The 13,641-nt window shown below is 50.9% G+C and overlaps 1 protein-coding gene across 1 annotated transcript in view; it reads left to right on the top strand.

Annotated features, from left to right (window-relative positions):
- Nucleotides 1-13,641, top strand: part of DNAH9 (dynein axonemal heavy chain 9) — a 159,724-nt gene that overhangs the window by 125,182 nt on the left and 20,901 nt on the right. The window contains exon 62 of the mRNA XM_062506548.1: nucleotides 3,065-3,192. Within this exon, the coding sequence (XP_062362532.1) occupies nucleotides 3,065-3,192 (128 nt within the window). The remainder of the gene's footprint in view (nucleotides 1-3,064; nucleotides 3,193-13,641) is intronic.

Below are 13,641 nucleotides of genomic sequence, written 5' to 3'. Positions count from 1 at the left end.
CACACCACAGCATTGCTATTTATCTGCTGCATTATTATCTTAGCACAACATGCCTGTTTTCTTGGTTTTTTTTCTTCATCTCTTCGTAGATAATGAAGTAATATGTTAAAAATAGGTAATTGTGAGAGGATGCAATGGGATTTTGATTTGATTTTATTGTTTCTCTTGAAGTTTTTTTGATTTTCATCTTAAATTTAAATTAAACTTGTCTCCTTCCTGCACTGCCTGGATTCCCAGTGCGGTTCACACTGCAATGGTCTCTGAGCTGCTTTGAGCACAACCTGCAATTTCCATCAGAGATATCTCACATGCTGTCAGACGCTTGTTGCCAAGAAAGGTTGAACCAGAGGACCCTTGAGGTGCCTTCCAACCTGCTCTTCTATGATTTTATGATAACTAAAAATAAGCAACAGCTCCCTGTAACAGATTGCTGCTTTATGGCAAAGTTTCCAGGTTTCCTTCCCATCCTTCCTGAGCTGATTTCCATGTGGATGGTCAGCTGTGGAGCTGTCAGCTGCCTCCAAAGCCAAAGGGCCTTCTGTGAGATGCCACCTTTCAGAAGGCATGCTGCCCTTGTGCACCAATGGCTGCAGCCACTGATGTTCTCCAAAGCTTCCCTTGTGTAGAATTTACTCTGGGTCTTGGCTCCACTGTGGAAAAATTCCCATTTTCAGCCTGAACCTCCCTCTGGAGCAGAGGAGTCTGATGCCTTTGGGGTTGGACAAGACAAACATCATCCAGGCTGGCACAGACCAGGGCAGGAGAACAATGACTTGCGCATTCTTTTCTTCTCAACAATGCACCCAAAATAATGTTTAGTGAGCCTTTACCAACACTGCCAGGAGCAGCTGTCAGAGCTGTTAAACTTTGTGTAGCCTCAGCCATAGACATCTCATTGTGGGGAACTCTTGGGCTTAGCTTTGCATTTCAGGCTCTCTCTGCCCCCAGACCAGGTGTCATTGCTGGAAATTGCAGGGACACCCCCAAAGGAAGCTCCTGCAATGTCCCTGGCTTCCCTTTGGAGCCACATTGGTGATCCTGTCTCTCCCTGTTATTTTCTTGTTTGGGAAATGAAGCATTAAAATCAAACCATGAGTGGTTTAATTGGAATTGTAAAGATGAGCGTAGCTGAGCACCTGGGGTTAGCCAGCCAGAAAAGTTACAGCAAGGAAAAGCAAAAACAGACGTAATGAAATAAAATCATTGCCACAGAGCAGCTGCACTGGCCTCCCAGCTGCCTCACTGGGGCTGGGTTTGGCTTGCTATTGATATTTTTTCTGTCCTTCATTAGGTTTTATTAAAGTGCAGGATAATCCCTTTGAATGGAAGTCAGCTTCTTGCAGATGCTGCCCACCCATGAGACCTTCCCTTGGCGTCACGGGGAGGGCCCTGCAGCAAACACTGGTGGGCTGGAAGAGCTCTGTGCCCTCCCTGAGTGCCCATCCCCTCCTTTCTGCAGCCAGCAGCGAGGAGGGAGCAGGGCTGGCATTGCCAGTGCAGGCTCACTGATACCCTCTGCAGTGGAAATAACAACTGATACCCATTTATTACTCATCACCTGCCTTGGGGTAGTCCCCGGCTCTGTGATTTGCCCCATCCCCTCTCGAGGTGGTGGATCTTGAAGGCAGAGGAGAAGATCAGCAGTTTTCAAAGCTGGCAATAGCCAGAGATGGTGGGAAAGAGAATTGGAAGTTCTTAACATGTGTGGAGAGCTGTACCCCAGGGGAGGCTGTGGTGAGGCTCAGCACAGTGCTGGAGTTGGGAGGTTTGTTCTCCTTATGGCCATCTGCTTCTAGTCTTGTACCATGAGGTGGTTCCTAAGCCTTGCAAGACAAATCTTTTCCTTGTTTCGCTCTGAAACTTGCCTGCTTTTAGCAGGAATTGGAAATTCAGGGTATACCATCTGCAGGAAAGCAAACCTGCATGCAGAGATAAGTGTGGGCAATCCCCAGGGATCAGCATGTGGGGATGAGTCCTGGCTCCCTGGCTGAGCCCAATCCATCCTGGGGATGTTTGTGGGGCTCTTCCCTCCAGCAGCACAAATTGTTTGGTTGTTTTTCTGAGGTGCACAAAGCAGGGAGAGCTGGTTCTGCTGTGAGAGGAACAGCAGCGAGTGTGCTCTGCCTGGGGGCGACAGATTCAAAACCTGGCCAGGAGGTCTGCAGCCATGAGCACAGAAATGATCTGAGCCACTGGGATGCTCCAGAGAGACCAGGGCAGGCTGAAGGATCATCCCAGATCACGTGAAGGGACACAAAGAGTTGCCATCCTCCCTCCAGAGCAGGGCAGTGAATGACAGGGGCTTGGAGTGCTCTGCACCTGCCTTCAAGATGCACCTTGAGAGGGGATGGGGCAAATCACAGAGCCAGGGACTACCCCAAGGCAGGTGATGAATAATAAATGAGTATCAGTTGTTGTTTCAACTTCCCAGCACTGCAGAGGGATCTCAGTGAGCCTGCCCTGCAGGGACATTGGGATCTGCCTAGGTGGCTCCCAAACCACCCCTTGCCCTGGGATTTGCTGACTCCCACAAGAAGGCAATTGCACTGATGCTCTATGAGAAACCTGGAGGGGTCACTGCTCTCCAGAGACCTGGGAGGGTGTGAGCTTCCCTTGGTGAAACTCACAGGGATTTCATTCCAGCTGCCTTCTCCAAACCAAGCTGCTGCACCCAGCCTGCAGTGCAGGAGCTTTTCCCAACCCAGTGTGGGTGTTCAAAGCCTGGTTAATCAGGAGGAAAAGATTTTAATTTCTTATCACTGTAAAATGTGTTTTTACACCAGGTTGCAGGGGAATAATGTTCTTTAAACAAGAAGCACTTTGTAATAAGGTACCTTTGTGTGGATGCTGCACTGTAATTAAAAGAGGCTGGGAGAAGCTGCTGCTATTTGAGCACTTGGGCAAGGAGTGGGTGAGAGCCAAGACAATGAGAGCAGAGAACTGATATCAGGAGTGTGACAGCTCGTGTGTGAGAGTTTGGTACGAGGGAGCTCTGCCGGGCTGTGCTGGGCTCCAGCCCTGCCTCCCTGCCAGGCTGCTGAACTCACTCCTTATTTCCTCCCAGGGAAGAAGCTGGGCTACACCTTCAACCACAGGAACTTCCACAACATTTCCCTTGGACAAGGCCAGGAGGTGGTGGCTGAACAAGCTCTGGACCTGGCAGCAAAGGAGGGTCACTGGGTCATCCTTCAGGTATGGGGTCTTGGCCAGTCCTGCCCTTCTCCCAGCTTGCTGTCCTCTCTGATGCCTGGAGAGGCTCCCTGGAACAGAGGCTGGGCAGTGACAAAGGAATAAAGCAGGGATTTATTCAAAGGCCTTCCAAGGATTCACCTTGGGCAGTGCAAGGGCCTGGCCATGGCTCCAGCCAAGATGGACCCAAGATGGACCCAAGATGGACTCCGAGTCACGAGTTCTCCCACTTGGATCAGTTCTGCTCCATTTCCATCTTGGGCTTCATTGTCCAAGCCCAGCTCCGGGTTCTGCAGTCCCATCCTCCCACATTGCTCTCCTCAAGTCGCTGCTGTTTGCACTTTTTGGGGCTGAAGCTGCAGCGCTGTCCTTGTTTGTGGGGCTGGAAAAGGATTGTTTTGTGTGCCTGAGCTGTGAGGAGAACTTGGAACACTTGGTGTGAAGTTCAGAGTCCCACACCAGTGCAGTGCAGAGTCTGGAAATATGAAAGCTGAAACTTAAGGCATCAGCTCCATGAGGACAAGCTGCCATGTCTGCCAGGGGACATGGACACAGTGTCACCTGTGTGTCCCAAGCAGCCACCTCTCCCTCTGATCTGGCTCTGCCAGTTTGGGTTTCTCCTCCTGGAGCTGTTTGTGGGGTGTGCACGTGCAGGAACCTCTGAGGAGAGGTTGTTCTGCACTTCTAGGTGCCTTTATTTTCTCCATGAAGGGATGAAAAGCTCTGTTTTGAGAGCCACTGGACTCATTCTCTGCCTGCAGCCCAAGACTCCCCCTGCACCTCAGAGCATGGAGGGGCCATTCAGGGGGAAATTCTGCAGTGGGCTGGCTCCTCTGGGCATCCCAAACCAGGGAAATGCTGCCAGCTCCCATCACAAGCCCAGAAAATGCCCCAGAGCCTGCTGGGGTGTGGAGGGAGCTCTGTCTCTGTCGAGTGCTGTCTGGAACCACTCATTTAGTGAGAGTTTGGGTTTGCTGATGTGCACTCGGTGGTGTCAGCTCTCATTACAGGTTTTGGGAAGCCTTCTGATTTCCTTGATGTGGATTATATAAACTTTTATTATCACTGAATTGTTTGCATAAAATTAAATTAAGACAAATCTCTGAGACCTGATCTGAGCCCGCAGGCCTGGTTATGAATTGAAATTAAATATCCCTGATATTTTGATCTTAATTTTGGCTTTTCTTTTGCAAGCTCCTTCTGAGGTAAACAATGCTAAGCTTGTCTAGAGCTTTTAATATACAGAGGGCTGCAATCCTGGCATCTGCTTTTTAGGTGGTGCAGAAGGAAAGATGCAGCTCTTTGAGCCATTCAGTAATGCAGAGTGAAAAGTTATTTTCTGTAGTGCTGGTGTGCTGCTGTAAAGGATCTGTCAGCAGTGCCAGTCTCCATGAGCAGTTTCAGTGCTAACAGACAAGCACTCGGGGCCTGAAGGGTTTTTATTACATCCATTCCCATCTTCTCTGGTGGCCAGAGCAATCAGTAAGAGGTTAGACAGACACCGAAGGCTAAATCAGAAGAAATCCTCCCTGTGAGAATGGGCAGGCCCTGGCACAGGGTGCCCAGAGCAGCTGTGGCTGTCCCTGGACCCCTGGCAGTGCCCAAAGCCTTGGAGCAGCCTGGGACAGTGGAAGGGGTTCTTGCCATGGCCGGGGTGGATGAGATGATATTTAAGGTCCCTTCCAGCCCAAACCATTCCATAATTTTATGATTCCGTGATTAAATGAGAAGAGCTGCAGAAATCAGATTTCTAGAAAAGACCAGTGCTGCTGGTTGGGCTGGCTGGTTCTCCAGGTGTGACTGTCTCTGGTGGCCCGGAGCAGGCTCCCCTGAGCTCAGAGAGGATTAAGCTGGGTTAGGTCAGCGAGCTCTGCTGCACGGGGCAGGCTCAGCAGTGGCCCTGGGGACAGGATTGCAGGTGCCAGTGCTGGGTCAGGGTCACTCAGACATCTGGGCTTGCCTCTGGTAACGCTTCACACATGCAAATATCCCAGGTCTGTGCTGCGCTGAGGTTGGAGTAACGGGATGTAGGCAGGAGTGGCTCAAGAGCTCTCACAGCTCTTGCTGCTTTTGTTTTAATGGCAGACTCGGGAGCAGTCAGCGCTGAGGGCTCCAGGAGGAGCTGGAGGTGCCTTGGTGGCACTTGGCTCTCTGGGCACGTCCAGCAGAGCTGGGGCAGGAGGCTCCAGTTCCAGCCTTTGGTGGAGTGAAGCAAAGCCAAGAGACTGCACTGTCCCCAGCCTGGCCAGGCTGCCCAGCTCCAGAGCCTGTCTGCATCTCACTTTGTGTTCCCAGCTCCCCCCAGGGGCTGGAGTTCCACGGAATGTGAGGAAGAGCAGCCTGAGGGGCTAAAGGTGTGTCCCCGCCTCAACAGGCAAGAACTGGTCTCACAAAACTCCTTGAGTTTAAAAAAACAGACTTCCGTGGCATGAAAGCACCCTCTGCACAAACTGGGGTTTAGAAAGCTGGGCGAAAAACCTCTGAAACCTGAAAATCTGACCTTTGGCAAAACCAGTCCCCAAACTCATCCCAGTGGGAGTCAGTGGGGAGGGGTCCCACAGAGTATTCTGCCATCGCAGTCAGGGGTGGAGCAGAGCAGTATTTGATTTGCCATATGGTTTATCTGGCAAGGTCTTTCCTGCGAGGTTTTGGTGACAAATGCCTCACAAACTGTTCCAGGAGTGTTTATATAAGGTCTGGAATGACACAGATGACTCAATTTACAAAAGTGTCACAGGATTTGTGGATCATTGCATTAATAATAAAAGAGAGGACAGTGCAGATCTCAGGGTAATTTTACCCAGATTAATTAAACTCATTATTTGAAGGCTGTATGCCACCCACAGTACAGTTACACCCAGGCCTCCCATTTGTTTTTGAACAGAAAAAAAACAGCTTTTAGCTTTGCTTCTGTATTTTGCAATGTCCTGACCAACAGCTCAGCTCAGAGCAGAGCTTCTCACACCTGCGTTCTCCAGGACAAACACTTGAGGTATTTTTTAATTCATATTAATTTACTTACTTTTTTTTTTCTCTATTTTCATCTGGGTGGCTTTCACACATGTGGCTCATTGCTGGTCTGTGACTGGGACCAGACCTAATGAAAGTCATGTACCTAGAGCACTAACAAGTCAGGGAATTAGGTTCGTGGGAGTTAAAGGCTATGGAGGAGGTTTTTCTTGGATTAAGGAGCAGGATCACTGCTGTGCTGGGAAGGACTGTCCTAGGAACACTCAGTCATCTTGCCTTCTGACACCGCAGAAGGCAAAATAAAGACAAAAGCACCCATGTCTGTCCCAGGAAAAGTTTCTTGGCTCACTCTGAAAATGGAGATTTTTCATAAATGACTCATTTTATGACAGAGAACAGCAGAAAGCCACCCAATCCTTCATTTCCATGGGCAGATAATCCCCCTCACCCTGGCAGAGCCTGGCCAGCAGCTTCCTGCCCCTTTAGCACCAATGTCGTTCCTGTCTGGTGGCTTCAGCTTCGCTGAGCTCTGGTACAGGGTGGTGACAGATGAGGAGAGAGTGAAGCCCACAGCTGAAATTATTCTGCACAAATAGAGATGTTCCAACTGCAAAATCGGAGCCCCCGAGGCAAAAGTGCAGCTCTTCAAAGGAGACTTTGGTACCTGAGGGCTGCAGGAACAGCCCAGCTCAAGCTCAGCAGCTGCTGTGTTCCTGTCCTTGGCACTGAAGAGCTGAGCTTGATCTTTGAGCTCCACAAAAACCCATTTGACAGCAGGTTCAGCCTCTGGGGTCTCCTTAGCAACAGTTCAGAGGTTTGGAGAGCTTTGAAGCAAGGGGTAGCATTCCACTGGGGAGTGCAGGCAGAGCTCTCTGCCAGCTCCTCGTGGCTCTGGGGGCAGGAACAGCTGGACCCACAGCTGGAGATGCTCTGTGCTGTGCTGGGGATTGCTCAGCCTTGAGGAGAGATGATTCCATCACCCTGCATGGTGGGGAGTAAGGACCAGACTCTCCCAGTGGTGCCTGGTGACAGAACAAGGAGCGATGAGGACAACTTGAAATTCAGGAAATTCCACTTAAATCTAAATACAATCTGTTTTCCCATGCAAATGGCCAAACACTGGGTGGAGTTGCCCATAGAGTTTGTGATGTTTTCATCCTCGGACACATGCAAAAGGCACCTGGGCATGTTCCTGGGCCACTGACCCTGCTTTGAGCAGGGACTGGGGGATGACAGAGGTGTCTCCATTCTGTGATCTCTGCTTTCCCATGCCAAGATAGCCAGGGGTCTGGTTTCTCTGATGCCTGCAGTGTCTTCTGTGCAGGGAGGAAGGAGCTTTGCACTAAGCTACGAGTTAGCACAAGCTGTGTCTGCTCTGTTTCCCTCTCAGAAGCCTTTTGCTGATCCAGTGGCCATCACAGTCACCAAATGGGGCTGATGAGCTTAATAGTAAAGACACAGTGAAATTTGTTTGTATTTGTTCAGATGCATGTTTGAATTCACTGATGCAGGGAACAGTTCAGACATTAGATATTCCCAAATTAATTGTAATCTTCATCCATTAGCCAAAATGTCACTTCCCTCTCTTTGTGATCAAGTTAATTTAATTCTTGAGCATCTTTCCATTTTCCTAGGTTGCTGCTTCACTGAATCAGGTTCATGTATTAAATTGAATAACAGTGAGCTCCTGGAGCAAAACTGTGTGAGATTCATCACTGTATCACAAATCACAGAATCCCAGGATGGTTGGGCTTAGAAGGACCTCTGGAGATCATCTGGCCCAACCCCTCTGCTTCAGCAGGGTCACCTGGGGCACAGGTCCAGGGGGGCACTAGGATGATCAGAGGGATGAGGCAGCTCTGCTGTGAAGAAAGGCTGGGAGAATGGGGATTGTACAGCCTGAGAATTGCTCTGAAGTGACCTCCAGTGCCTAAAGGGGCTCTGAGAGAGCTGGAGTGGGGCTTGGGACAAGGGATGGAAGGACAGGACAAGGAGGAACCACTTCCCAATGACAGAGAGTTGGTTGAGATGGGATATTGGGAAGGAACTGTTGGCTGTGAGGGTGGGCAGGCCCTGGCACAGGGTGGAATTCCCAGAGCAGCTGTGGCTGCCCCTGGATCCCTGGCAGTGTCCAAGGCCAGGCTGGACATTGGGGCTTGGAGCAGCCTGGGACAGTGGAAGGTGTCCCTGCCTGTGACAAGGAGCTGGAATTGGGTGAGCTTTCAGGTCCCTTCTAACCCAAACCTTTCCATGGTTCTGTGATTCTCTGACACCACATCCCAGGCCAGGCTGGTTACATCTCCTCCCCATTGTGGCCTGGGAACAGCAGTGCCCTTCCTGTCCCTTGGGCTTCCCCAGCACCACGCAGAGAGCACGGGCAGTGCCGGGCTGGCTCTGCCTGAGCAGCCTGGCTGGCACAGGGATGGAAAACAGGGAGTGTTTTCTGAGAGATCTCACCAGAGAACGAGACTTTGTACAAACAACCAGTTCTCTTTGTTCCGGGAGGTGATTTGTGAAGAGGCCTGAAGGAGAGGGACACTTTCAGAGAGGGCCAGGGTCCCCAGTTGCTGCCATCACAGGGAGGGGAGCGTGTGCTGCCGCATGTACAGGTGGTGCTAGTTCTGATGGCTACCATGGCAACGCTCACTCTGATGTATGTTCTGTCTTGCACAAACACACAGGGGCTCGGGACTGAGCTCCAAAGAAAAGCCTCTGGTGCTGCCATGTTCGGCACAGGCACCGCAGGGCAGCCCTTTCCACACCCCCTCAGCCTGCAGCACCTGCTCAGAGTTGGGAAATGGCACAGGGGAGACGCTGTGGGGACGGGCAGGGTGCAGGGGATGGGATGGGACGGGATGGGATGGGTGCAAGGGACGGGATGGGCAGTGGGAATGGGACGGGACGGGATGGGCAGGGTGCAGGGGATGGGATGGGACGGGATGGGCAGTGGGGATGGGACAGGATGGACAGTGGGGATGGGATGGGACGGGATGGGATTGGGCAGGGTGCGGGGACGGGCAGGGTGCAGGGATGGGATGGGATGGGCAGGGTGCAGGGATGGGATGGGCAGTAGGGATGGGACGGGACGGGATGGGCAGTGGGGATGGGATGGGCAGGGTGCAGGGATGGGATGGGCAGTGGGGATGGGATGGGCAGGGTGCAGGGATGGGATGGGCAGTAGGGATGGGATGGGCAGGGTGCAGGGATGGGATGGGACGGGTGCAGGGGATGGGATGGGATGGGCAGGGTGCAGGGATGGGATGGGACGGGATGGGACGGGTGCAAGGGACGGGATGGGCAGTGGGAATGGGACGGGACGGGATGGGCAGGGTGCAGGGGATGGGATGGGACGGGATGGGATTGGGCAGGGTGCGGGGACGGGCAGGGTGCAGGGATGGGATGGGATGGGACGGGATGGGCAGTGGGGATGGGATGGGACGGGATGGGATTGGGCAGGGTGCGGGGACGGGCAGGGTGCAGGGATGGGGTGGGATGGGCAGGGTGCAGGGATGGGATGGGCAGTAGGGATGGGATGGGCAGGGTGCAGGGATGGGATGGGCAGTAGGGATGGGACGGGATGGGTGTGGGGATGGGCAGTGCTCAGGGGGGTGTTTCACATTGCCCATCTTGGCTCGTTATTGATAACTGACACATCTCTCAATTGCTCTGACCCTGTGTTCTCAGTAGATGTGTTCTTTCAGGTTTTGTTACCTGACTGCTGAGAATTAATTTGCAAAGTTTCTTTCCAACCTGTGAATCTCTTCTGCAGTGTCTCTGCCTGGCCTGGGCAGCTATATTCATTTAAATTATGAATTCTTAGTACCAGCCCATGTTTGGCTGCATCTAGTCCTCTTTTTCATCCCTTCCATCACAAAAGGACAGGATATAAATGCATTCAATTATCACTGGACTGGAAATATTCCCAAAGTTGGCTGTTAGCAGGCAGTGATACCCACAAATAATGATCACTGGTGTCATGTCAACACAAGCAAAAGCAATTATTTTTGAGCCATCTAACACCACAAAAAGCAGATGTGGGAAGAAACTACCAATTAGAGATGAAAACACTTAAGGTCAGATATGCAGACTATGATTAAACTGATACTTAATGCATGATTTTTCTTTTGATATTTTGTTGAGCTCTCTCCCTGTTTTATGAAATCTCTGTGGTGTTGGCACCACTTAGGTTGCTGATTTCAGTCCACTCCTACCTGGTTGTTTGACTTGTGTTTGTAGAGTGAGTTGGTTGTCTGGACTGTGGGGATGATCTGATCTCCTGAAATCCTGAGAGCATCAGGCCAGCAGTGGTGCAGCAGCACTCAGGTGTAATTGCATTTTGTCCACTGCTCCTCACACGCTCCTTGTTTGTGAGTAAACAGTCCCAGAACAATCCCTTTGCCCAGGCATCTCCTCTCATCTCCCTCCACACCCCAAACTCTACCTCATCCACGCAATGTGTGCACAACCCTAAATCATTTCAGGTGAGGAGACTGAATTTCTGCAGTTCTAAATAAAAATATTGCTCCCCACCATGTCAATCAGATTTGGGGCAACAGAACTGGAGGCAGCAAAGTGTCTGTAACTTCCCCAAACAGCAATTCTCTTGACTCCCACCCCTGGGTCCCCCTTTGAGTGCTGACCCATCCCTCCAGCAGGTTCAAATCCTGATCATAGTGACAACAGCCACCACTTTGTCCCAGCCTAAAGCACCTCAGCTTTTCCTTTCCACAGTGTTCATCCTCTTCTCCAGTCCCAGCTGGGATCTGTCCTTCCTAGCTCACCTGAAACCTCACAAGAGGCACCTGAGCCTTCCACCAGAACAGCCAGAAGGGGTTTCTGTGTGGCCATGAGGGAGCTCCCAGGGTGTCCAGTCCCTGGACAGCCCAAGGCACAGGCCCTGCCTGACACAGGCACATCCACAGCCTCAGGGACAGAAACAGTGCAGGGATGGTGGAACAGGGCAGTAATGGAGTCATCATCCCTGGAAGTGTTCAACACACCCCTGTGGCTGTGGCACCTGGGGACATGGATTAATGGTGAGCCTGGTGGTGGGCTGGGGTGATGGCTGGATTTGGCGATTTTAAAGCTTTTTTCTCCAATATTAATGATTCTGTGTTTCTCTGTGGCTTCCAGCTCAGCTCCACTCTGATTCTCTCAACTCCCCAAACACCCTGAAGCAGCAAATTGGCAGTTTAATTCATATGAAAATGCACTTCCACTTCCCTTGCAGCCTGCTCTGTTCACCCCTCACTCCCTCCCTCTACCCCAGCCTCTCCCTTCTCCAAATGGGTGAGTCCCTGTTGATGGAGTGTGTCCTTTTGTGTGAGTTAAATCCTTTTGGATTTAAGAGGAGTGGGAACTGGGTGCTGTTTACAAGATGAAGCTCCACCATGGATTTATGGAGTGGCAAAATAACGTTTGCAGCTTTATTCTCTGTTCCTTTGCTGGTGTTTGATTGCTCTTGCATTGTTAAGCATTGAACTGTTATTTACAGGAAATAACAGTGAGGACTCTGAGATCTCTTCCCTGAGTGATAATAGTTAATTTTGAACCCATCATTCTGTGTATCTGTAGCTGGGGTTGTTTTCCTGAGTGCATTACTTTGCATCTATCACCACTGAATTCCTTCTGCAGTGTCACTGCCAGTCACTTAGAATGATGGCATCCTCCTGCAGTTCTTCACTACCAGGCTTTATTTTCAGGACTTGAAATGGCTTTGTCTTATGAGTAATTTTGTCAGCTCACCAATCATTTGCTTTTTCAGATGGCTTTTGGTGTGGTGAGGAGTTAAAACTCAATCAGTAGTCTCCTTACCCCTGTTAGCTGTGTTTTAGCTGCTTGGTAGCCTATGAGACCTTTCCTTTTACCTGCAGCAATACTGGTTTGGTGAAGATAAAGAGCTGGTATTGATGAAAATCCACTCCTGGGGATACAAGGACCCCACAGTGACAATTCCTGCTCCATGCAGGCCGTGCCTGATGCTGGTGTGAGGGGTGCCTGGGGAAATCCCCTCTCCAGCCCCCATAAAGGACTTCATGGGGATGAGCTGCTGTGTTTAATCCTAGATGGAAACTGAGCCCCACCTGCTGCTCCCTTACTGCCCAGGGGTGGGATGGGGCAGAATGCGGGGTTCAAAATGAGAAAACTCACAGGTTGAGATGCAGAAAACTTAACAGGGAAAGCCAAAACTGCCCAGGCAAGGCAGCAGAGTAAGGAATTCATTCCTCATTTCCCTGGGCAGGCAGGGGCTCAGCCTTCCCCAGCCAGGCTCTGTCACACCCCGTGGTGACTGGGGAAGGCAAACACCCTCCCTGTGACATTCCTTCCTTCTCCTGCTCCGTGCTGAGCAGGATTCCACAGCTGGGACACCTGGGACAGCTCCTGGTCCCCCCTGCCTAGCCCTTGGCCGTGTCCACCCCAGCAGGGACTGACCCCTCCAGTGACCAGCACTGCTCAAACCCAGCCTGGGGCAGCTCCTGGGGACAGCAGCAGCACCTCCAGCCCCATCCACACCCACACACCTGCTCAGACTGGGATGTCCTCAGCTGAGCTCCCTGAAATGGGTTGGAACTTTGAGATTGCAGTTTTTCCCTACCTGATCCTGTTGGGGGTGACTCCTGTCCTGCTGGAGCCCCTGCCAGGCTGGTGCTGCCTCCTGGGCTGTGCTGCAGGCTTTCCACATGTAGGGTCATTTTGGAGTAAGTCCATCTGCTCCCAGAGACCTCGTGGTATTTATTTGTTATTTATTACCTCATCCACACCTGCTGCTGCAGTTTAAGAGTCTTTGCAACAATTAGGAGATTGAAGCATCTGGTACATGAGGAGAGGCTGGGGTTATTTAACCTCCAAAAGATGGGGTTTGGCTCAGAGAGGTTTATTGGTGTGTTTAAATCCCTCCTGGCAGGAGAAGTGCAAAAGAGGGAGTCAAAATCTTTGTAGCAGTGCTGTGTGAAAGAGCAAGAAGCAAAGGGTTAAAATTGAGATACAGATTTCCCTTAAACATGCATTTCATTTTATTTTGCTATCTTATACTATTTTTTCATTGTTTTTTACTCTGAGTGTGGTTGAACACTGGCACTCATTGCTCAGACAGGTTGTGGAGACTTCAGCCTTGCAGATACCCAAAAACCCAACTGGACCCAGTTTAAAACCTGCTCCAGCTGACTCAGCTCAGAGCAGGAGGGTGGGATGGATGATCTCCAGCTCAGGGATTCAGAGATTCCACCAGACTGTCACAGTGAGAGCCTGCCCAGGCTCTGCAGGGAATATTCCTGCAAATATGGGCCAGCCTGGCCTTCCATGAGCACTCCCTGCAGACCTTGATCATGTTACAGTTTTATAGACTCTCTGGTAGGTTCCTGGTTTCTGGAAAAGGCTTTATTATTAGCTTTTATGGTTTTTAAAACTTGCTTCTTGTAGTACTTTTTGACTTTACCATGACTGGATTTTGTGCTCTTTTCTGTTTTTCACATTTGGACAAAA

Source organism: Cinclus cinclus, chromosome 20 (assembly GCF_963662255.1).
Source record: "Cinclus cinclus chromosome 20, bCinCin1.1, whole genome shotgun sequence".
Classification (NCBI taxonomy): Eukaryota; Metazoa; Chordata; class Aves; order Passeriformes; family Cinclidae; genus Cinclus; species Cinclus cinclus.
This window is presented reverse-complemented; position numbering and strand designations above follow the sequence as displayed.